This window comes from Pipistrellus kuhlii, unplaced genomic scaffold (genome assembly GCF_014108245.1).
Source record: "Pipistrellus kuhlii isolate mPipKuh1 unplaced genomic scaffold, mPipKuh1.p scaffold_m20_p_8, whole genome shotgun sequence".
NCBI classification, from domain to species: Eukaryota; Metazoa; Chordata; class Mammalia; order Chiroptera; family Vespertilionidae; genus Pipistrellus; species Pipistrellus kuhlii.
The window spans coordinates 48,375,258-48,397,840 of record NW_023425584.1 but is presented as its reverse complement, the minus strand read 5'-3'; the positions used below and the strand labels follow the sequence as shown (position 1 = coordinate 48,397,840).

At 40.9% G+C, this 22,583-nt stretch overlaps 1 protein-coding gene across 4 annotated transcripts in view; it reads right to left on the bottom strand.

Annotated features, from left to right (window-relative positions):
- Positions 1-22,583, bottom strand: part of ARHGAP10 (Rho GTPase activating protein 10) — a 237,501-nt gene that overhangs the window by 31,616 nt on the left and 183,302 nt on the right. For all 4 annotated transcript variants that reach the window (XM_045576261.1, XM_036424950.2, XM_045576259.1 and 1 more), the window contains one exon: positions 11,829-11,973. In XM_045576261.1, coding sequence (XP_045432217.1) covers positions 11,829-11,973 — 145 coding nt within the window. The remainder of the gene's footprint in view (positions 1-11,828; positions 11,974-22,583) is intronic.

Genomic DNA, 22,583 nt, shown 5'->3' with positions numbered 1-22,583 from the left:
TATGGAAGTGATTTGTAAAACTAAAGCTAGCTCTCTCTAGAAGCTGATGAGAAGCTCCAGATATATGAAACAGTAGCAAGAAAACATGTCTCCATCCATTTCCTTTTTTTCTTGTTTTTGGTTAATCCTTACATGAGGATATTTTTCCATTGTTTTTTGTTTGTTTTTAGAGAGAGTGGAAGGGAGGGGGATAGAGAGAGATAAATCAATGTGAGGGAGGCACATTGATTGGCTGCCTTCTGTACCCCCATCCAGAATCAAATCCGGGATCCTTTAGTCTACAGGCCTTATGTGTGCTCTCTCCACTGAGCAAAATCAGCTAGGACTCTGCTGATTTTCAACCCGATAGATAGGATGGGGCCAACAATGGAATCTGATGGCTGATGAAGATCAATGGCTACAGCTATTCATTCTTCAACGATCAGTGCATGGAAAGAGTAGCCTGCACAAAGCAAGGCTGTTCCCCGGAATATGGTTACTATAGGTCAGAGTGGACTGCCTGACTCGTGAGAACTGAGACATCATAGACCTGGCAGACTAGATCAGAACAACTCACTTTTTAACAAGGAATTCCACTTCTAACCAGGACGCCCAAGGTCACTCTAGTTGTACGTGGCCTCACCCTTCCAACCCAAATCTGCTTGCTTCCCTATCATGGGTGAAACTGCTGTGGAGAGTGAAACATCCAAGCGTGCCACCTCTGATACAAGAGCGTGGCTTCCAGAGCAGCTTGCCACTCACTGCTGTTCCAAAGGGAGGATCACAGTTGTGTCCGGTATGTTGTTTTGCATTTTGTCCTTGGCACAGGCATCCCATAATTATTAACTTACAGACACACGGGTGGCCAGATGCCCAACTCTCCGGCACGGCTGAGGAAAACGGGGAATGGCCACACCCGAACATCACCCAGAAGACAGCATGTCTTGCCTCGCTGGATTATCTCAGAGGCCTGCATCCAAGTAGGCCACGCCTTGGATACGGAAGAAAGGTGAACAGACTTGTTTCTTCACCACCTACTCTCATGCTTGGCTGGGCCAGAACCTCGTGGAGTTCATGACCTTCTCTGACTGGAAGCTGTGGTGTACGCACAGAAAGGCTGGTGCACAGCAGAACAGCTTCTGAGCAGCAGGCCTGACAAAAGGTGTGGCCAGATCCAAAGCCCAAGGGGCACCCAACCAGCCAAAGAGAATCCAGCACTCCCTTCACCTCTCTCTATATGCAGTCGACTTGAACTCAAACGGCCAGATAATGCCAATAGCATGCTTTAAGAGGCACTATCACCTGGGCAGGTGTGTTCAATGGTTAGAGCATCGGCCCACTTACCAAAAGGTCCAGGCTTCAATTCCCTGTCAAGGGCACCTGAGTTTCAGATTTGCTCCCACCCCTGGTTGGGGCACCTGTGGGACACAACCAATTGATATGGTTCTCACACATCTCTCACAACTCTCTCTCCCTCCCTTCCTCTCTAACCATTCCACTCTCTCTGGAAAAGCAACGGAAAAAATATCCTCAGGTGAGGATTAACAAAACAAACAAACAAAAAAGAGGCACTATCCATGGTGGCATTAAACATGTGGTAGTATTAAACTGGGAAGATGTATAGAAGAAACAAAAAAGTCCTAAGTAAGAGAAAAATTAAAGTTGATATTTTTTTTAGGCCAAGAATCAATTCTTATCCTTCTCAAAACATAACCCAGAAGATTTACATCGTAGTATATTGTACATTAGTTTCCCTTAAATGAAGAAGTATACAGGGAAGGGGAAGGGGGAGGGGAAGAGGAAAGGAAGGTGAGAGAAAAGAAGTTAGTTCCTTCCTTAAACTAATTAGAATAATAAAGATAGGTTAGGGAACCCAAAGTTTGACTTTAAAAGTGAACTTCTGAATTGCTAATGTAATTGGGTAGCTCTCTTTAAAGGGCAAACCCAACACTACCACTCAAAGGGAATTCTTTCCTTCCATAGAACAGTAGGTGGTAAATGATGACCATTAAAAAAAAAGCAAAACACACAGATTCTTTGATCAGAAAATCATCCCTAAGTTTTACATTAGGGAAAGGGGCAGGGGGTACAAGAAATTATCCCTGCCAAATGCCCATTAAGGAAAGAAAGCTAATTGTGTTTCTCAGCAGTGGGAGGTGCACGAGAGACAGGTTGTAATTGCCGAGTGGAAGGAAAGGTTCCTAAAGTCCCACTTAGCCCCATTCTCAGTTCCACTGCAAGTTAAAGCCCTGTCGTGCTGGGTGGGGGGCAAGATGTCCCAGTTCCTCTCAGTCCATTTTGCCCTTGTCAAACAAGGCCAATCATAAGGAAACTAAGTAACAGGCAGATCCATGACAGGCAATGGCTAGATGAGACTAATTGAATCAGATAATACAATTTCTCCAGCTGAAATCACAACTGCAAAAGGGAAATGTGACTCTCCTTGGAACCTCTCACCTCAATCGCAAAAGCACAAAAAGCAAAACTACATACAGATATGTATTCCCCTCCCCCCAAAAAATAAGACTGAATAAGAGAAAAAGCAATTCCTGAACTAGAAATTAACATATCTCATTAAGACATGAAAAGATGTAAATGACATTGCTGTAAAATGATACTGCAGATTTTATTTTCCATTGTCCAAAGGTTTAAAAAAATAAAGCATAATGCTAGCCCCCAAAAGCTGTTAGATAGCTAAAATGTGCCAGAAGTGTATGCTGGAAAGAGCTAAGGAGGGAATCAGCTGCATTATAATCACACTGGTGGTCTGGTGCACAAAATTCATGCACAGGCAGAGGTGGGGAGTATTCCTCACCCCGGCCTGCACCCTCTCCTGGGACTCCTCAGGGGATGTCCAACTACTACTGGCAGTTGAGACATCCCTCTCACAATCCTGGACTGCTGGCTCCTAACCACTCACCTGCCTGCCTGCCTGATCACCCCTAACTACTCTTATCTGCCAGCCTGCTTGCCCCCAACTGCTCTCCCCCCCCCCGTGTTCTCACCCCCAACTGTCCCCCCTGCCAGCCTGATTGCCCCCAACTTCCCTCCCTGCCAACCTGATCACCCCAAGTGCCCTCTCCTCTTGGTCAGATGCCATCTTCCATAAACTTCAAAGGGAGGCTGACCCTGTGACAGCCCAGGAAATTTAGAACAAGTGCTGGGAACAGACTCCAGCCCAGGGAGACAATGAAGGCTACTGGACTCCTAGCCATTAACCTATCCTCCTCCCCACTATTCTTCTCACATAAGAATGTTAAATACTGCCCAGCCAGTGTGGCTCAGTGGTTGAACATTGACCTGTGAACCAGGAGATCACGGTATATGATTCCTGGTCAGGGCACATGCCCGGGTTGCAGGCTCAATCCCCAGTGTGGGGCATGCAAGAGGCAACTGACAGACGATTCTCTCTCGTCATTGATGTTTCTATCTCTCTCTCCCTTTCCCTACCTCTTTGAAAACAATAAAAATATATTTTAAGAAAACCATGTTAATTACTATCAATTTGTAGATTAAGACACTAGTGACCAATGAACCTATTTATTACACTGGACAGAAACCAGAAGACTCAGTTTCATTTTCTATGAAAGTATATGTTTAAGCCTTCTGCTTCATACATCAGGCCCTCAGGAAAATAGAAGCTAAAATTCTGAAGGATTTACTACCTGGATGGTGTATAGCCATTAACACATTTGTTCTTGGCAAAAAACACATAAAATTTTATTGCCCCAAACTCATGAGGCGTAGAGGAGAATTTGTCGAGATCATAAAAGACAGCAAGAAGTGACAGAGATTTAAATCCAGGTTAGTCTGAATCCAAACTTAACCGCAAATAATTCTACCATTCAATAAAATTCTTTGCTGCCTAAGTACTTCCAGTGATACAGATTCCCCAAAATGCTAGGACAACGTGATTCTGAGAGAGCAGCCCAGGTAAAAGGTGAAAGACATATCAGCTCGAACAGGAAATCGCTAAGCAGCAAGAGCTACCCTTTCTCAGCGTGGCACCAATAAAGTCTCTTCATGCCAACTCATGCAAGAGGGACTCCATCCCCTTCTTACTGGGGCAATAGTTTTTTGTTGTGTGTTTTTTTTTTTTTTTTTCTCTCGTTCCACTTGGAATTGGCCACGCTGAGACAAAACACCTTCTCCTTCAAGATTTCTGCTCATCTTCCTGGCTACCAAAGAGAGCGTTTCAAATCAGTCACTCTTGACAACCTTTAAAATTTCTATTTCGTTCAGGATAAACAATACTTCGGTTGGTTTGAAAAGATGTTTCTTAGACAGCCTGGCTACCTCCTACGCTGTAAGAGTTTCAAAGAGGGCTATAAAGAGAGTGACAGCTGCCTGCGTGCAGAACTAGAAATTAAAATACAAGCTATTAGAAGTGAAGAAAAAACCCACACTGCAGGGAGACAAGTTTTAAAGAATTCCTCTCTCTCCTATAAATCCCAGTTACCTGCCATGAACTTATTTTCACCACAGAAGCAGCTATGTACTTTATAAAGGCATTAAATAGACTTTCTTTTTCCCCCTCCAGAGAAAGGGGGAAATGTTCATCCCACGCAGAAGCAGAGTGAAGACTATACAGGAAGTCATATAACAAGTTGCCTTGTGCTTTGTCACTAACGTTGGGGGGTGAGGGGGCTGGTGTTCTGGAAGGTTTCTGGGGGAAGGAAGATGCAGGGAGGTGGCTCCCATGATGTATGGGGGCACACCACAACTCAATTCCAGCCCTGAAATTTCTGAGTGCCTTTTCCAACCCATTGATCTCAACGTTGTAAAATTGAGTTAAGAAATAATCTGTCTACATATACTGTCACTGATTCAAACCTGGTCTTAGGCTTCATTTCACAACACAGTAATTCCATGTCAAGAAATCATAACGTTGCAAGAAGTCTTGGCATGCAGAAAGTTATTACCCATGGCCCACCTTTGAAGTGTCATGCAAAAAAAAAAAAAAAAAAAGATAAGAATCAGAAGAGGATTACCATGCTGAAAACAAAGCTATGCTTGTGTCTGGGTACTTGGGTTGATTATAATTCTGTGTCAAGAGGATGAGATATGTCTAAAAGGAAACATCAATCACTATAGCATGTGTCATTAAAGCTCCATGTCAACAATGGTTCTTCTCACATATGAGTGTCCTGGTAACATTTTGGAGGGGACAGGATGGTTGCAGTTCACTTACAGAAGCGTGTTTTCAGGAAGGCAATTTCTAAAGATACTCTCCTGGGAACTGAGATGAGTGAGTACCCAGCCTGTCACCGTGGCCTTCCTGACTCCTACAGACAGCATTTGTCCTGCTCTGGTTTTAGAGACTGATCCCCATCAGGACACGCTCCTCCTTGGGACAGAAGGAGTATGATCATGCTTTACTGCACATGGACAGGTGCATTTTCACATTTTTTGCGTATAAGGCTCTGCATCCATCACTGCAGCGCCACAGTAACACACGTACAACAGAACGTGCCGCAATTAGCGCATCCGAGATTAGGGTGGGAAAGTGCCAACCCAACGATACCCAAGTCACACCCACTCTAAAATAGCTTAAATCCTGCCAGCTGAGTTGCAGGAGGAGTTTGTTTTTGACTCACTATAAATCATATTTTGGTGTTGCCTAAATAAATAAACTGCTCCAACATGTATTTAAAAAAGATGGGCACCGAGGACATAATTACCCAGGCAGATACAAATAAGAGCAAGTCCTGTAACTGTCTAGTTCTGTTTAAAATTAAAGCTGGCATAAAAGAAGAAAGGGAGAGCTTAGTAAAAATTTAGATGGTCAAATTCCCTTCACTTCCAAAAACTTCTTTAAAAAAAAAAATGTTTCTGCCTTGAATGAAAAACAACAAAGAATAAATCTCATAGAGCCTCATGAACTTTCCTCGTATTGGGGGCATTACAATGAACACAAGCCTCTCTTTGCATAGAAGCAGTAAGGACAACTTTGGAGTGAACGAAGATACAGCAAACACTAAACATTTTCAGAGTTGCTTCACTACCAGCTCAAGAGAAATAAAAACACAAGAAACACAAGGTAACTTCAGAATGAAATGAAAGCAACCTTTGACTCTTCATCTTCTTTTTAGCAGAGAGAGCTCTACATCATATTTTGATATTTCACAACTGACTTAGATAAATCAACTCAGTTTTGAAATGTGCAAGATAATTCAAGGCTACGTAAAAATGAACAATACAGCTTCTATGAAATAATGAGACAAGGATTTCAGCAAATATTTAACAGCTGCTCTAGGTAAAGAAATCTAGCTAGATACTATATCATTAGGCCTTTATAATCATCAATGAAGATCCATAGGAAAGTACGTAGTAGAATGTTAAAGTCTTAATCATATATTACAAAGAAGAATAATGAGCACTGTACATGTGGTATGGCTGAATGTGCTAAAGCCAATTAAAGTCTTTATCAAAGTAAAGATATTAAGTATGGTTAATTAAAATGATCATCTCTCAATTGGAAGTGCAGTAGGGTTAAATATGACATAATAAAAGTCAGGTCTAACAGCAGAGTTTCTCTCCTACTTCACGCCAGTTTGGATTCTGTGATTCCAGACTCATGCTAACAGTCTTCCTGAATCTTTGCTAATAATGACTTTTTGATCCATCTGATGTTAAACTGAAACCAAATGAGTGTTGTCCAGGGTTGGCTATTTGGTATACCACAGTTTCATACCCTACCAAAGTAGAAGATGAAATAACACACCACAAACCACTTCTCTCAAATACCAAATCTGTGACCAAATCATAGTGCTGAGAAAATCCCCAGTTATCCACTTTAGGTCCCTGAATCCTGGTAGATAATCTACCAAAGTTTTAACTAAAAATTATTTGTCCTGGATTTTATTAAATTGAATTTACTTTATACTACAGTGAATAAATATGTGTGTGTGTGTGTGTGTGTGTGTGTGTGTGTGTTGGGGTGGGGGGAGTGGCGAGGAGAAGGACATATTTTCATTTAAATTTTCTATCTGATATAAACTAAAACATTTGGAAAAATAATCTACTAAACTATACATGGAAAGTAACTCTACTACAAAACATTTTTTAAAAATACAATAAAAGATTAAACTTCTTGAAACCTTCAAGTAGAGTTGACATTAGATGACTCAGGCTACAAAAACAACATCATTTTAGTTCTAGTGATAAGAATAGATTTTTTTTTTGAAGGGTAGAGTTTTCAGAATGCTGAGTCATATTCAATAACACAGTCTTTCAGCATCCTTTCCCTGTATGCTTCCTTTCAAAAGCATGTACACCACTTCTCTTCATTTATTTCCCTTTTTTTTATTTTTAGAATATGCCAAACATACCCCTATTTTGGTCTCTCTGAAATAATTCTTTTTCACACAACTTAAGTTTAAGTAACAAATAATGGGGGATAGGGAGGATAAATAATAGTTTTAATTGCTTGATCTTGTGACCTCTAAGGTAAAATAAAATCATTCCCTCACCAAAATCATGGGCTTTCCTTATTCTGATATCTTTCAAAAGAAGAATCAATGTAAGTTATGGATGACAAAATGTAGACTGAAACATCATATAAATGATGAACATAAAAACAGACTAGAGAATTGAATATCTGACTAACTCTTTTCCCTTACAATCAAATAATGTTTAATTATTATATAACCTAAATATTATAGCAAACCATCTTCAATATTCCCATAAAAGATGTGCTGAATACCACTTCAACAATCTTACTCTTTAATAATCACTTAGCAACTCAAAGGTCAAAAGATTGATATGCTATGAAGTTGTGAATGAATATTATGATTAAAGTCCTAAAAATGCCAAAAAAACACACCAAAAAACAAAAAAAGTAGATGTAATTGTAACACATCTAAGGCCCCTGTTTGGTCATTTCCTTAATAAAATACAGTCTATTCAGTTTGAGGCTTGGTCTTCTTGATTTTACCCTCTTTACTTCTCAACGTTTGCCTCTTTCACTCTTTATTAACACTTCCACCTGAGAACAAGTGAGGTATAAGAAAAGGTGCAATTTCAACCAGTTTTACTCCTTATTAGCAACTCTACTGAGAGAGAATGAAAGTGAGAAAAAGAGAACAAAAAGGTTAGGTAGGTTCAGAAGTTGTAATTAATGTCTAAAAGAAAGCTCTGAAATTATAGATTCATATTAATGATTCATGTCCCTCCTCTGGAAAACAAGAATCTGATTGTAAAACTAGTATTTGTATCATATAAAATATGTCTTAATCAAGCCCCCAATAAAGATTAAACATTTATGAGGAAAAAAATTTCTATAAATGAACCAAAAACATACAATGGGAAAAAAAAAAAAAGCCTCTTCAATAAATGGTGCTGGGAAAATTGGAACCACACGCAAAAGAATGAATCTAGTCTGCTCTTTGTCACCATATTCAAAAATTAACTCAAAATGGATCAAAGACCTAAGTATAAGACTTGAAACAATAAATCACACAGAAGAAAATATGGGTACTAAATTTACAGACCTTGGTCTTAAGAGAGGATTTTATGAATTTGGCAAGGGAAAAACATTGATGAATGGGACTATATCAATCTAAAAACCTTCTGCATAGAAAAAGAACACTTGAACAACAAAAAGACAACCAACTGAATGGGAGAGGTATTGCAAACAATGCCTGTGATAAAGGGCTAATATCCACAATATATAAAGAACTCAATTCAACAACAAAAATAAATAATCCAATTAAAAAATAGGCAGAGGACTGGAACAGACACTTTTCCCAAGAAGGCATACAAATGGCCAAAAAACTATGAAAAAAAAATGCTCAACTTCACTAGCTATTCGGGAAATGCAAATCAAAACTACAAAGTGACACCAATTCTTACCTGTGAGAATGGCTGTTATCAAGAATACAAGTAAGTGTTGGAGAGGTTGTGAATAAAAAGGAACTCTCATTCATTGTTGGTAGAAATGTAAGTTGGTGTAGCCACCATGGATAACAATACGGAGGCTCCTCAAAAAGGTTAAGAATAGAGTTACCATATGACCCAGCAACCCCTCTTCTGGATATCTATCCCAAAAATTTGAAAACAATTATTCATGGAGATATGTGCACCTCTATGGTCATAGCTGCATTACTCATGGTGCCAAGACACTGAAGCAACTGAAGTGTCTATCCTTCAATAGATAACTGGATAAAGAAGATGTAATACTCAATCATAAGAAAAGATGAAATACTGCAATTTGTGACAACATGGATGGATATGGAGAGCATCATGCTAAGGGAAATAAGTCAACAACCACATGACTTCACTCATGTGTGAGATATAAAACAAAAAGCAACTAATGAACAAGTAAGACAGACAACAGTCTGGTGGTTACCAGACGGAAAGGGGGGTGGGAGAGTAGTAAAGGGGATCAACTATATGACAAGGGGATTTAACTTGAGGTGGCGGGCACACAATGCAATATGCAGACGTTGTAGTGTAGAATGATACGCTTGAGACCTATAATGTTATTAACCAATGTCACCCCAATAAATTTAATTCTTAAAAACTTTTAAGAATAAAATCGCCCATAAAAAATTAAAAATCTTTAGAATTTTAAAAATCTTTAAAAAAAAATCATAGCCCCCATGTTATTAGAGGAAGCATTCTGAGTCTTTCTGTAGACACCCCCAAGTCAGCTGAGTTGAAGACAATGTCACTTGCTTGCACAGTTAATTTGGATATTAACAACCTAGACATTAGATTACACAGCTGCTTATGATGAAGATATTGTATTGGTTTCTATCTTCATTCCCTTCCTACCTTTGACAATAATCTCACACTTCCAAACCAATATAAGCTCTGTAGCTTTAAAGAATAACAAATGAAAGATGCCGAAAACAAAGAGGATGGGAAGAGGAAGAAAACTGAAGACTAATTTCAAAATCAGGAAATGTCCTCAGCAGGGGTGAAGACCTGCAACAAAGTCACAGTTGCAGACAGGCTCACTGAAAAAAATCACATCAATAACCATATGGTTACAAATCAGCAATTGGTGTTCTCTACTTGGCTCACCATCTTGTTTTGCAGGAATTCATGTTTAAAATTCCTATTTCCTTGCCCTAGCAGGCTTGGCTCAGTGGAGAGAGTGTCAGCTTGCGGACTGAAGGGTCCCAGGTTCAATTCTGGCCAAGGGCATGTGCCTGGGTTGCCGCTCAATCCCCAGTGGGCACGGGGTTGGGGTAGGGTGGAGGGGTGGGGGGTGCGGGAGGCAGCCAATCAATGATTCTCTCTCATCACTGACGTTTCTCTCTCTCTCTTTCCTTTTCTCTTTCTCTCTGAAATCAATAAAGAAATATATATTAAATTTGTTTTTCAAATTTCCAGACTGTCTGTAAAAACCAGGTGGTTAAAGTGTCAGCCTGTTCACCAAAGGGTCGAGGGTTTGATTCTTGGTCAGAGGCACGTACCTAGGTTGCAGATTAGGGTGTGTTCAGGAGGTAACTAACCAATGGGTCTCTTTGTCTCTTTCTCATGGATGTTTCTTTCTCTCTCTCTCTCTCTCTCTCTCTCTCTCTCTCTCTCTCTCTCTCTCTCTCTCCTCTCTCTCTCTCCCTCTCTCCTCTCTCTCTCCCTCTCCCTCTCCCTCTCCCTCTCCCTCTCCCTCTCCCTCTCTCCCACTTTCTCTTAAAAACAAAACAAACAAAAAAAATCCCACAAAACTAGGCAATCTGGCAACACTAAGACAACATGATTACATGACAAGAATTAGCCTGGCCCTAGCCAGTTTGCTCAGTGGATAGAGTTTCAACCTGCACACTGAAGGATCACCGGTTTGATTCCCTGTCAAGGACGCATAACTCAATTGCAGGCTTAGTCTCCTGACCCTGTTGGGATGTGTGCAAGGGGCAACCAATCAATGTGCTTCTCTCTTTCTGTCTCTTCCCCTTCTTTCCATTCTCTCAACAACAACAAAAACAAAACAAAACAAAAAAACACACAAAAAACACAATGGAAAAAAGGATTAATTAAAAAAAATTATCCATAACATGGTAGCCTAAGTAGGACATGAGAACTTACATTTGTCAGAATCTGACTACAGCTCATTTCACTCAACTTAGCCCCTAAAAACAGGTCAATTTGCCACCCCTAACATATGATCAGCTACCTGCCTTATGAGAAAGTAAGAAACATGGAGCAAGTAAGATGCATAAGCCATAACCCCAGTGCTACAGTGAACTGTGCCTTTAGTTTAAATGCATTTAACATCAGAGTCTTCTCATGAAAGATCTGCTTTAATTTTAGTTCCCCTTCCATTTGTCTCAGGATTATATAACCTCACAGGAGGTCACACAAGTCTCCCAGAAAAGAAATTTAAGCTGTCTTTTAAAAATATAAAAAGAACCATGCATAACAAAGACAAACACAAAACTGAAACTTACTTTCTCTCCCAGACAGGAAAGTGTCACCCTCCCTGTTAATGTCAGAAAAATCTTCAGGGAAAAAGAAATTGAAACACAAAGGATGGCCCTGGCTGGGTAGTCAGTTGGTCAGAGCCTCATCCCCAGACACCAATATTGTGGGTTCAATCCCCAGTCAGGGCACATACAAGAATCAACCAATGAATGCATAAATAAGTGGACCAACAAATCAGTCTCAGTCTCTCTCTCTTTCTCGCTCTCTCTCTCTCTCTCTCTCTCCCTCTCTCTCTCTCTCTCTCTCTCTCTCTCTCTCTCTCTCTCTCTCCCCGACCCTCCCCCTCTCTCTCTAAAAAACCATTTTACAAAAATAACACAATCATACACAGAATGAAAAACCATGACCTGCTCAGAGGACATATGATATGCTATATTCTCAACATGCTGTCAAGCAGAAAAATATAAGGAACATCTTACCATCTTCCAGCTGAAGACAGAGATTATACACAGCCACAGGTCTCTTGGTCCTCTGGCCTTGTCGCTTCGATTGTCTTGGTGGAGCATTTGGGGGTGACTGGGAGACTGACTCAGGGGGTGTGGCATCAGGCAGCGTCCGAAAAATCTGCCATCAAAGCGCAAAGGACATTAATTGTTTTACCTGTGTATTCCAACGGTAAACCAGCATCAAACCGCATTTGATTTGGAGCTCATCCAAAACAGGATGGAGCCAAAAGTCCATTCCTTCAAATTGTGCGTATAAGTTGTAAGTCTTTCTAAAAAAAACTTCTCATTAAAAAGTCAAAGCAACATCAAATTATTATATTTCAAAACAAATTAATCGCCAAACTAAACAACTATAATTATCTTTACCAGGTGTAGTCAGTACCACAGCTCTTCACCCATAAGGAAAGTAGCCAGAAAATTTAAAAAAACAACAACAAATTTCTCCTTAAATTTCACACAGCGTTGGTTATATTTATGCCAAAAACCTTGTCTCAAAATTTTCAAACTACACGAATAAAAACATATGACTGCAAATATTTTTATATGTTTAAAAGTAGCGGGTGCTTATGAAATTACCTTTCAGATTCCTACATAGATTTTTCATATAAACTGTTTTATAGATCTTACCAATTCACTTGAATTCTCTCCAACCCCTCTTAATAATTCCTTCTCCACTTATGAAATCTAGAATATTAGCACCCTGATTATTCAGTGACATTCATATATCAGCAAGACAAAGCAAGCTGTGCCGCCAAGGGAAGTATATCATACAGGTGACTTATAATAGAGCTTTCATGGCTGCTGAGACCTGAGTTCAGAGGCCTTCTGTCCCCCAAAACACTGGAGATCCTTTGGCCTTCAATCAAGTCATAAAATAAAGTATTTAAAGACAACAAGCTAACAGACACGGCATCCTTAGAGGGCTGATGTTCCTCAAGTGAAAGCAAGAAAGGGGAAGAAAGCCAGCTAGCATTCAACAAAACATAAATATAAAATAATAAAAGGCACAGTGTGAAAGTGCCACTGTTGCAAGGAAATTATTATATTTGTGCATTTAAAGACAAACAGCCATGTGACCTATAAGTATGAGTGAGAGTATCACATATGGGTATCATATTTAATAACAGACAACCGTATCAAAGTTATAATCATAGGGTCTAAAAGTCCTCACCTAAAAACTATTATATGCCAGTATAAACAAGCATTGCACCAGAACATGTGCTTTATAGAACCATACTGCCCTCTCATGTGTGAACAGAATAAAAAATGATTTAAACTGCTGTGGACAAATATTTGCTAGTGAAAATTTAATTTAGTGCTCCAACTGGTAACCTGCTAACACCTATTTCCACAGAATCTGTGCTCCAATTGAGTACTCTGAAAAACAGCACATTACTTATCTTTCTTTAAAAATCCTCTGCATTCTAGACTATTGGCCATAGCTGGATTTCAGCCCTCTGTCACTGTTCATACATCAAATACTTACATTGTGCACCTGAAACTAGTAAAATGTTCTGTCCATTACATCTCAATAAAGCTGGGATGAAAACACACACAAGAATATCTGGAAAAGGGGACTGGGCTTTCCAGTTTTTTTGTTTTGTTTTCTTGGGTTTGCCTTTTAAAACTCCCCAGGTGATTCTTTTGTGTAGCCACTGGTGAAACCCGCCCATTTAGATGTCATTCCACTGCATTCGATGCTTGTCTTGGATGGATCAAAGTCCAAATCAAAATACCAGAAAAATTATTTCAGAAAAATTGCCAGTGGATATATGCAATCAATTCCTTAGACCTTCCCAAATCTTGATTGGGCTTAAAATGTTTCAAAGATTCTATAGACCAACTACTCCTTCAAGAAATTCTATGTCATGTTGCAAATCAAAGAGCTAACCTATCAGTCAGATTATGTTGTAGCAAAGCAAAAATGATAATTTGAGAATGAACTGTTCTGGTCTTCCTAACTATGGAAGCTTAGCCATATTAAAACACGAAGCACCTTATTTTCTCATCCATGTAATGAGGACCATAAAAACCTACCTCTTACATTATTTCTGGGATTAAATGAGATAGTGTTTATAAAGTGCTTAGTATTTGGCACTTGGTAATCAGAAATAAAGAGTTACCGGTATTTGTAAGATGCTTACATCATCTATAATAATAAAAGCATAACATGCTAATTAGACCAGACATCCTTCGGAATGTCCTTCTGGACAATCTTCCGGACAAAGCTGGGGCTGCAAGGGAAGCCCAGGTATCAGGTTCCTGCCAGCCGCCAGAGGGAAGTCCGGGTCCCAGGTGCCAAAGGAAAGCCGATGCTGGCAGCCAGGGGAAGGAGAGCCTATTGCAGAATTTCGTGCATCAGGCCTCTAGTGATAATATAAATGGACACAGACCTTCATTACTCAATTCAGAGGTTTTAAATATTCCTCAAATTCAGCGTTTAGTTATTCTAAAGCAGTGGTTGGCAAACTCATTAGTCAACAGCCAAATATCAACAGTACAATGATTGAAATTTCTTTTGGGAGCCAAATTTTTTAAACTTAAACTTCTTCTAACACCACTTCTTCAAAATAGACTAGCTCAGGCCGTGGTATTTTGTGGAAAAGCCACACTCAAGGGGCCAAAAGAGCTGCATGTGGCTTGGAAGCTGCAGTTTGCCGACCACAGTTCTAAAGTATTTGTGGGGGAAACTTCATCAAGCACTGGGCCAAGAGAAGCAATGAAAGAACATCTTTCAAATTTCCCAAGCCACCTTTATCATACAATTCTTTTGTGTATTTATTTCTGCACTTCAATGCTGAGAGATTTTTTGTTGTTGTTGTTAATCCTCACCCTAGGATATCTTTTTCATCACTTTGCAGTGTCATCCTTAAATATAACATTGATTCCAGAACCACTGAGTAGATGCAAATGTCTCTGCCACTCAGGTCTCTTGCCAAAATCCCTTGACTCCCCTAATTCCCCCAGGACTCCGTGATGTGTTTCCTTTGTTCTAGGCCAGATGAACTCATCTCAACCAACACATAAGAATCAAGAAATCAAGTCTAGTCAAAACTTACTCTTTTTCAGGTGAGAAAGTTCCCTCGCTGCACCTACATATTCATAACAAGAAAAAACTCAAACCAGACGCTCCAATGACAAAAAACAAACTCCACGAGTAGGTGTGTCATGGAAGTGGGCGCTGACTCAGGTCTCTTCAGGGTGTGAGCACAAACACAAGTCTGGCACCACGGTTCGGAGTCACAGATACCTCAGACTCAACAAACTGGATGCCAATGCCCATGGGACTCAGCCATACACAGAAATACCTCCCCAGGTCCCTCATGCTATGCCCCCAGGGGCCATGTGTGGAGATGATCGAGCCACTTCTGCCAGAAATACTTTGCAGACAACAGGAAGTAAGGAAGGTCTCTGGAAATGTGGATTTGTACTCAACTCAAAATCTGCAACATTTCACTCAGCTGAATGAATAAATACTATAGTTAAAAGAAACTAAAGAGGATGAGGTCATCTTTTTAAAAAAAAAAAATACGTTTTACTGAAGAGTTCACTGGTCTTCATTATGGTGAGAAGACCACCCCTAAGCTTGTATATTCTCTCATCTTGAACAATGACAGCTGCAACCAATGGCTATTTGCAATATGCCCAACATTATGCCAAGTGTCTGACCTACGAAGATTTGAATCCAGATTTTGATTCCGGTGTGCAAGTCTTATACACCACGCTCCCCTGCCTCTGATGTTACCTGGCCATATTAAGCCCCATTTACAGTATATGCTCTTTGGTGATGCTCTATCTAACACAACAGACAAGAGTTGTAACCAGAAGGCAGCTGGAAATCTATACACACTCGCCTTAGTAAACTTTTAACACAGAAAGGAGGGACAAAAAGAGTATTTCCAAGCTAGTTTATAAAGCATGTGACTACAGAATGGACAAATATTACTTTCAGCTCCAATGCAGCTTCAACCTCCCTCAACAACGTAACCTCAGAGATTAGCCCCCATGTGAACAGCACACAGAGAGCTCTGAAAACTCTCCAGCTGTCCATTCCTGAATCGGCGCTACCCTGTGACTAAATATGGGTCTTTTATGGAAAAGTTAACTAGATTTGGTAATGGGGACTGACAGCAAAATACCAGTTGGGTTTAGGCTTGATGCTGGAAATGTACTAAGTTTTCGTGCTGGTTCTGGTTCATTAAAATTCAGAGCCTCAGAGCTGAAACTTAGCCTAGTTATCACTCAAGCCAACCCCTCTATTTCACAGTTGACTAAACCAAGGCCCCTATGATTACAGATTTGTTCATATTAACACCACTATTTAGTGGCTTTCCTCCCAGACCAAGGTCTCAACGCCAACTTTTTATTTCCCCTCTTGCTGGTTCTGGCCCTTTCTAACAGACTACCCTTTATGCATGTACTTTCTATCAGGGGAAGTTTTGCTCAACAGTTGAAATTCTTCAAAATGCTTTCAGACGCAATATCTGATGCAAGGACACAGAGACCTGTGAAGCTGACACTGAAGCATGTTACAGGATCTTGTTCCATTGCCTCCCAGGAGAATGGACGGGGGCAGAAGACATTCCCTTGGTAATGGTCATTCATCCCAGAGGTTCAGGTTTGATTATGCCCTGATTTACAATGAGCTTTTTAAAAAAAAACAAAAAAACTTCAATTTTGGTTTAAAATAAAATAAGATGAAGAAAAGCAAAAAGTGTGCTTGTTGGAATTTACAAAATTGGTAGGCTTTCTGGTTTTCTTTTTCTTTCAAAGTTTTGAGCTTTAATTTCAGGAGACATTTCAGACCCTTTCCTAAGTGCCAATGGATTAGACCACACTAATTTCTGTAGCACTCTATTCAATCGAGTAACACATGCCAGACTTTGGTGTCTGGCTTCAAGATTTCAATAAATGACAACTTATCAACCAGACTTTATAAAATTAAAACGACCACAGAACTACCTACCCCAAACCATGAGTATTCTCAATGGCATTAACTGTGGGTATAACTGCTTTCTCCAATGTTAAAAAACAACAACTAGTGAGAAATAAGAATATATAACTGTCTCAGTATACTGAGAACCCATGGCACTGAATACGTTTTCTACTGCTATCTAAATAACATCCTCCCCAATCAACATAAGGTGATTAACCCAAGGCTGCATCACTCTTACATTTGGGGTGAACATATAACCCCAATTATAAAATGTTTTCTGGTCTGCAAACCTTTAAACACTCTGGGTACAATTTTATCATTTTGCACCTGCAAATGTTTGGAAAATGCAGCATACATTTCCCAAAGTCAGAAAAAACAAAAAACACAAAAAAAAACACACTTGACCAAACATAGCTGTAGCTTTGACTTCATAACCCAAATGTCTACACAAGTATCCTTCCCTGAATAAAGAGCTGATGCCGAGCTAGAATTGTTTTCCATTGCTATGTCCTTCGCTAACAAGCAAACAAAGCTTGCATTTCAGCAATTAAAGTCTAGAAACCCATTAAAGAAATATAGCTACTCTATGTCAACTAGAAGACATAAATCCATGCATGATATTCCTTTGTTTTTTTCTTTTCCTCCTCATCCTTCAATTTGGGAGTACAACTTCTTCCAAGGTTCTTTTTCTTCTCCCCCTTTTACATTTCTTCTCTCTAGGATTCAGGCCTCCCTTAGAAGTCACTTAGTCCTATACCAGCGCAGAGAATCATAATACAGGAAACCTACCATTTATAGTCACCAAAGGCCTGGGGACACACAGGGAGAGGCCTCCCCTACCCAGGTCTAGCTTGAGCCATGAGAAAAAGAAGGACCCTGCCTCAATGTTAACTATGAAACTTTAAACTGAATATAAGTAAACACATTTAGAACGGACTCATTAGCTTTTGAAGTTTTCAAGGAAGATGACATTCTTCTTTTGGAAAATAAGTGATGACCCCACAGGGAAGTTATCAGCCTTCAAGATTAGTCACTGCTCCTAAAATTTGGTTGGTTTACATTTTTTCTTGACAATTTTCCCCCAAATTATAAAATTTATTCATGTTACCAAAGTGATAACAAATATACTTATATTCCTTGTAGAAATTCTGGTAAACACCAAACAAAGCCCTTTGAAGAAGATAAATTCTAAAAAGGTTAATGTTTAGATTCTTGGACTTACACGTCAGCATGCAACTCGCTGATTCTCAGGTAGAGTAGCTGTGTCTGAGCTGCCAAAGTTAGAATTTCCTTCAACTGATCCCACCTCACATGGGACCAGCTCTAACCCATTTCCAAACGTGATGAATGGTGCCGCACCTACACGTTTAAAAAGCAGCTGCAGGATGGCATGAAAATGTGTGCTTCGGCAAGAGCCACGAAAAAAGTCAACGTGGACGGTAAGGCCACCACCACCTGTCACTACTGATATAAACTGATGACATCTTAGACAGGAAGAACTGAGTACACCTGCAAGGAAAGTGATGCTAATCCCGGCTGGGCTCCTCACTGACCGGGCCACAAAGGGCACTGCATTCTATTGTGTGGTAAAAGTCACAGAGAAACAAGTGTCCGCAGTGGAATGTGAAAATTCTAATCTTCAACGCCAACGAGGAGGGTGATTTCCCACACCGACAAGTAATTCCTCAACATAACTGGGTGTCTCAAGGTTCAACACAACTCTAACACTCTACCTGGAGATACCATCAGATCCCACAGGTTAAGTGCTCAGTACCTACAGGACTGCCCCCCGCTCGGATGCGGGTCACAAGCCCAAGTTGTTACCTGTGCTTCTGATCAACTGGCTGTGAATGAGAGGTTCTAACAACCCTCTCCTTGGGTTCAATTAACCTGCCAGAGCAGCTCCTGGGCCTCAGGAGAGCCAGCTCCTCACGAGATACTGGTTCACCAAAGGCTATTAGAGAATATGAGTGGACGGCCCAATGAAGAGACACACAGCCGGCGAGCTTCTGTCCTGGTGGAGTTTGGGGTCTGGCACAGCAGCACTTAGAAGCCTCTGGTTCCTCAACTTGGAAGCTCTCCAAATCCTGTCCTTGGGTTTTTATGGAGCTTCATTACCCAGGAATGACTGATTAAATCATTACTGCCCAGTGGAGATTGATTCTACCTCCAGCCCATCCCTCCTCCCACAAATTAAAGGATGGGACTGAAATTTCCAATCTTCTATTCAGGATTGGTTTCCCTAGCAACCAGTCCCATCCTTTGGTGCCTTCCAAAGTTACCTTATTAACATAAGCCCAGTTGTGGTGGGAAGGAGCTTATAGTGAATAATAAGACACCCATTTCATCCACCTTCATGGATCTGCAGTGCTTTCAGACACTGAAGGAAGACAAGAGAAAAAAACACAGTGAAGACGCTCCCTTTGCTCTTATCGCTGAGGAAATTATAAGGGTTTTGGGAGCTGTGAGCCAGGAACTGTGGATGAAGAACCAAATATATATATTTCCTACTGCAAATCACATCACAGAGTATGATCGAAGGTGAGAAGTTCAAAACAAAGTCATATAAATAAAGGGCCAGAAGAAATCCAGCAGGTCACAGTACCCATACACAGATTCTAAACACACTATCACGTGGAAGAGGGAGTCACCTGGGATGGGTCCCAAAGGTTAAAACTGGGGCTATTGGGTTGAGAATATAAGAAGGCATATATCAGCTAAATATGAGAGCAAAAGACCTTCTGAACTATGAAGTTACACATCTCTTGGGCAAGTTAGTTTGGGAGATAATGAGCTCTATGTCCTCAAAGTTTTCCAAGGTAAGATCGGGGTCATTCCAAAGACATCCAAACACTGGGTAAAGGGTTTAACTGGGTGGACTCATGAACCTATGAGAGAAACTATGTACTAAATCCCAAAAGATGGCCTACTTCACCGAACTGTTTGAGCCTAGCGACCCCCTCTTCTCAATACAGAAGCAAACCTGTCAAGCTGACCTGCTCCCTTTTCTGCAGGACAAGGGGACCTCTTCCTATCTCCTGATCACTGCACCATGCTGACACCTGAGCTTCCTCCTTTCCCAACTTCAAGTCAGCCATACTCTGGGTTCTGCGGGTTCCCATTACATTGGCAATGCATGGCTGACATGCCACAGGGATGCCAGACTATTTAGGGCACATGTGTCAAACACAAGGCCCGCGGGCCAAATCCGTCCCGCCAGGCCTTGCAATGTGGCCCGCACCGCGCTGTCATCACTGCACTCCGCTGCGTTTCCATCACAATGACAGTTTATGACTGTTCAGTAAACCATTCGGCCCGCGATTTAGGCTGGATTTTAGATTTTGGTCCCTTCTCTGATTGAGTTCGACACCCCTAATTTAGGGAGTAATCTCCGGAATCTTAACATTCCTTTTATTCTGGTTGTCTCTTTCAAAAAAAAAACCACAAAATAACATATCAGATATTAGCATGTACATGAAAAGGCTTTGTAAACTGTTACCATTTCATAAATACAATCGTAAAAAAAAAAACAAAGCCATCCTTTTTTGGCTCCCAAAATACTATAACCTTAGTCTTCCACAGAAGTTTTTGTTGAAGAACATGGTAATTAGCTCCCTGAAGTTTACTAAGAGCCACAGCACCTACAGGTATTTTTATCTTACTTTCCTATATCCTATTATGCAACTGTATATAAACAAACAAACAAAACACTATGCAGGTGCTATAATAGTACTGGGCCAGCTCCCAAAAAGGTCAGAGATGCCCCTGGAGAAGTCAACTCTGTGTGTTGGGGGAAGAGAGAGGAGGACAGGGCAGGTAGAACTCTGAGCCAGGTGGCTGAAGCTCTACAACTGCTATCGAAGTGGGGAGAATAATTAATCAGCTACACGCCCTCCACTGTATTTTCTTAGGTTGCTTTTTTTTATTTTATTCATTTTTAGAGGAAGGGAGAAGATAGAGAGATAAAAACATCAATGAGGGAGAAACTTCATCTATCAGCTGCCTTCTGCATGCCCCCCCCCCCCCCACTGGGGATTGAACCCACAACCTGGGCTTGTGCCCTGACCTGGATTCGAAATGACGACCTCTTGGTTCTTGGATCGACGCTAACCATGGAGCACACTGGCCAGGCTGTATTTTCATTTTAAAAAATTTTATAGTGTGTGTGGGGGGGTCAGGTAACACTTTGTTGCTCTTTAAATACATAACCTTTAAAAATGTTCCCTTTCCCACCTAAAAAAAATAAAAATTAAAAATAAAATACTGTTCTAGAGGTCAATAAGGAAACAGAATTCACTAAACATTCATTTTCAGTGAAATAGTGGGACATTCCTTCTGTTCACTGCTGCGTAACCACCTCTCCGAAGCTTAGCGGTATCAAACCACCACCATTTTATTACGCTGGTAATTTCCTGGCTCCGGAGTGTGGGCAGGGCACAGCAGGAATGAGCAACCTCAGCCCCGGCCTGCCAAATGGCTGGAGGCGGCTGGGAAGAGAGCTACGGGCCTGCGCTCGGTTTTGGTTGTCAGTTGGGTTCCTCCGTTTTGTCTGCTGGAATCTGGGAAGACCAAGCTGTTTTTCCAAATGCCCGATGCCTGGGATGGGAAGGCTGGGACAGCCAGGACTGGCTGGGCTCAGCGCCTCCTCTCCCCTGCCCAGCCTCGCCACCACATGGCCAGTGTGGGCTTCCTCACTCTCAGGGTGAGTGGACTCCTTGCAAGGCAGCAGGAGCCCCCTGGGAGGAGTGTCCCAAGAGGGAGGAAGGAAGTGAAAGCTGTCAGTCTCTTCAAGCTACAGTGAAGAGTCACTCACACCACAGTCTAACGATCAAAGCAATCTCAGGGTCCACCAAGATTTAAAGAAAGGAGACACTAAGGGAGGAATGTGAAGTAATCCCTAGCAATCTTCAATCTGCCACCAAGAGGCCTGTTTATTTCAGTTCTTCATCTGATACCGTGTGTACTGGTACAATCAGATGATAGTTTGGACGGGAGCAAAATGACCTGATTTAAAGTAACTTCAAGATACCAGTGCTTTCACAAGAAATAGAATGTGCTAAATAGATCAAATACTTCTCCCACCACTGCTTCAGGTTTTTGTCATCGAAGGACAAATGTCCATACAAGGACTTCGTGCATCAGAAAGGAAGCGCATGGAAGAACGCACGGAGCTCAAAGTCAAAAACAATCAGACTCACTGTTAAAGGTTTCTTCACACTGAAACTTTTCAGGGCTCTTTCTCCAGCGATTTCCAGTTTTGTACAATAGATCAGTCAAGTTGACAGATATTTCTACCCTCTAAGATATGGATCTAGAGTATTTGATTACTTTGTAAAGTAATGGTAGTTGGTTTAGCTTATATGAGCCATAATCTCCTCATCCTGAAAACATGTTGATGATGCTGACACAAAGAATATTGGAAAAATACAAAGTTTCTTCCCCAGCAAAATAAAAGTTCCCTGCCATGTGGCCCTCTCCGTAGGCAGTTCACAATATGACTATTGGCTTCTTTCTGGCCAGTAGGAGAGTCCCTCTCTCCCCAATGGAATCTGCTCTAATGGAATCTGATGCAACAAAACAATCATGAAAGACAGGCTACCGCCTTTGATTATCCTGGTTAGAATCAAGTCACAGGTCCCACCAGCACTCCAGGGCCTGGGTCACTGGGTCACTGGGTCACCATAGGGTGTGTCCACCACAATTAGAATCGGTATTTACCATCCTGCCTCATTCTTCTACGGTCATGACATAATTTATTTAACCCTCAATGGAAGGCTGTTTCCAATGAGAGG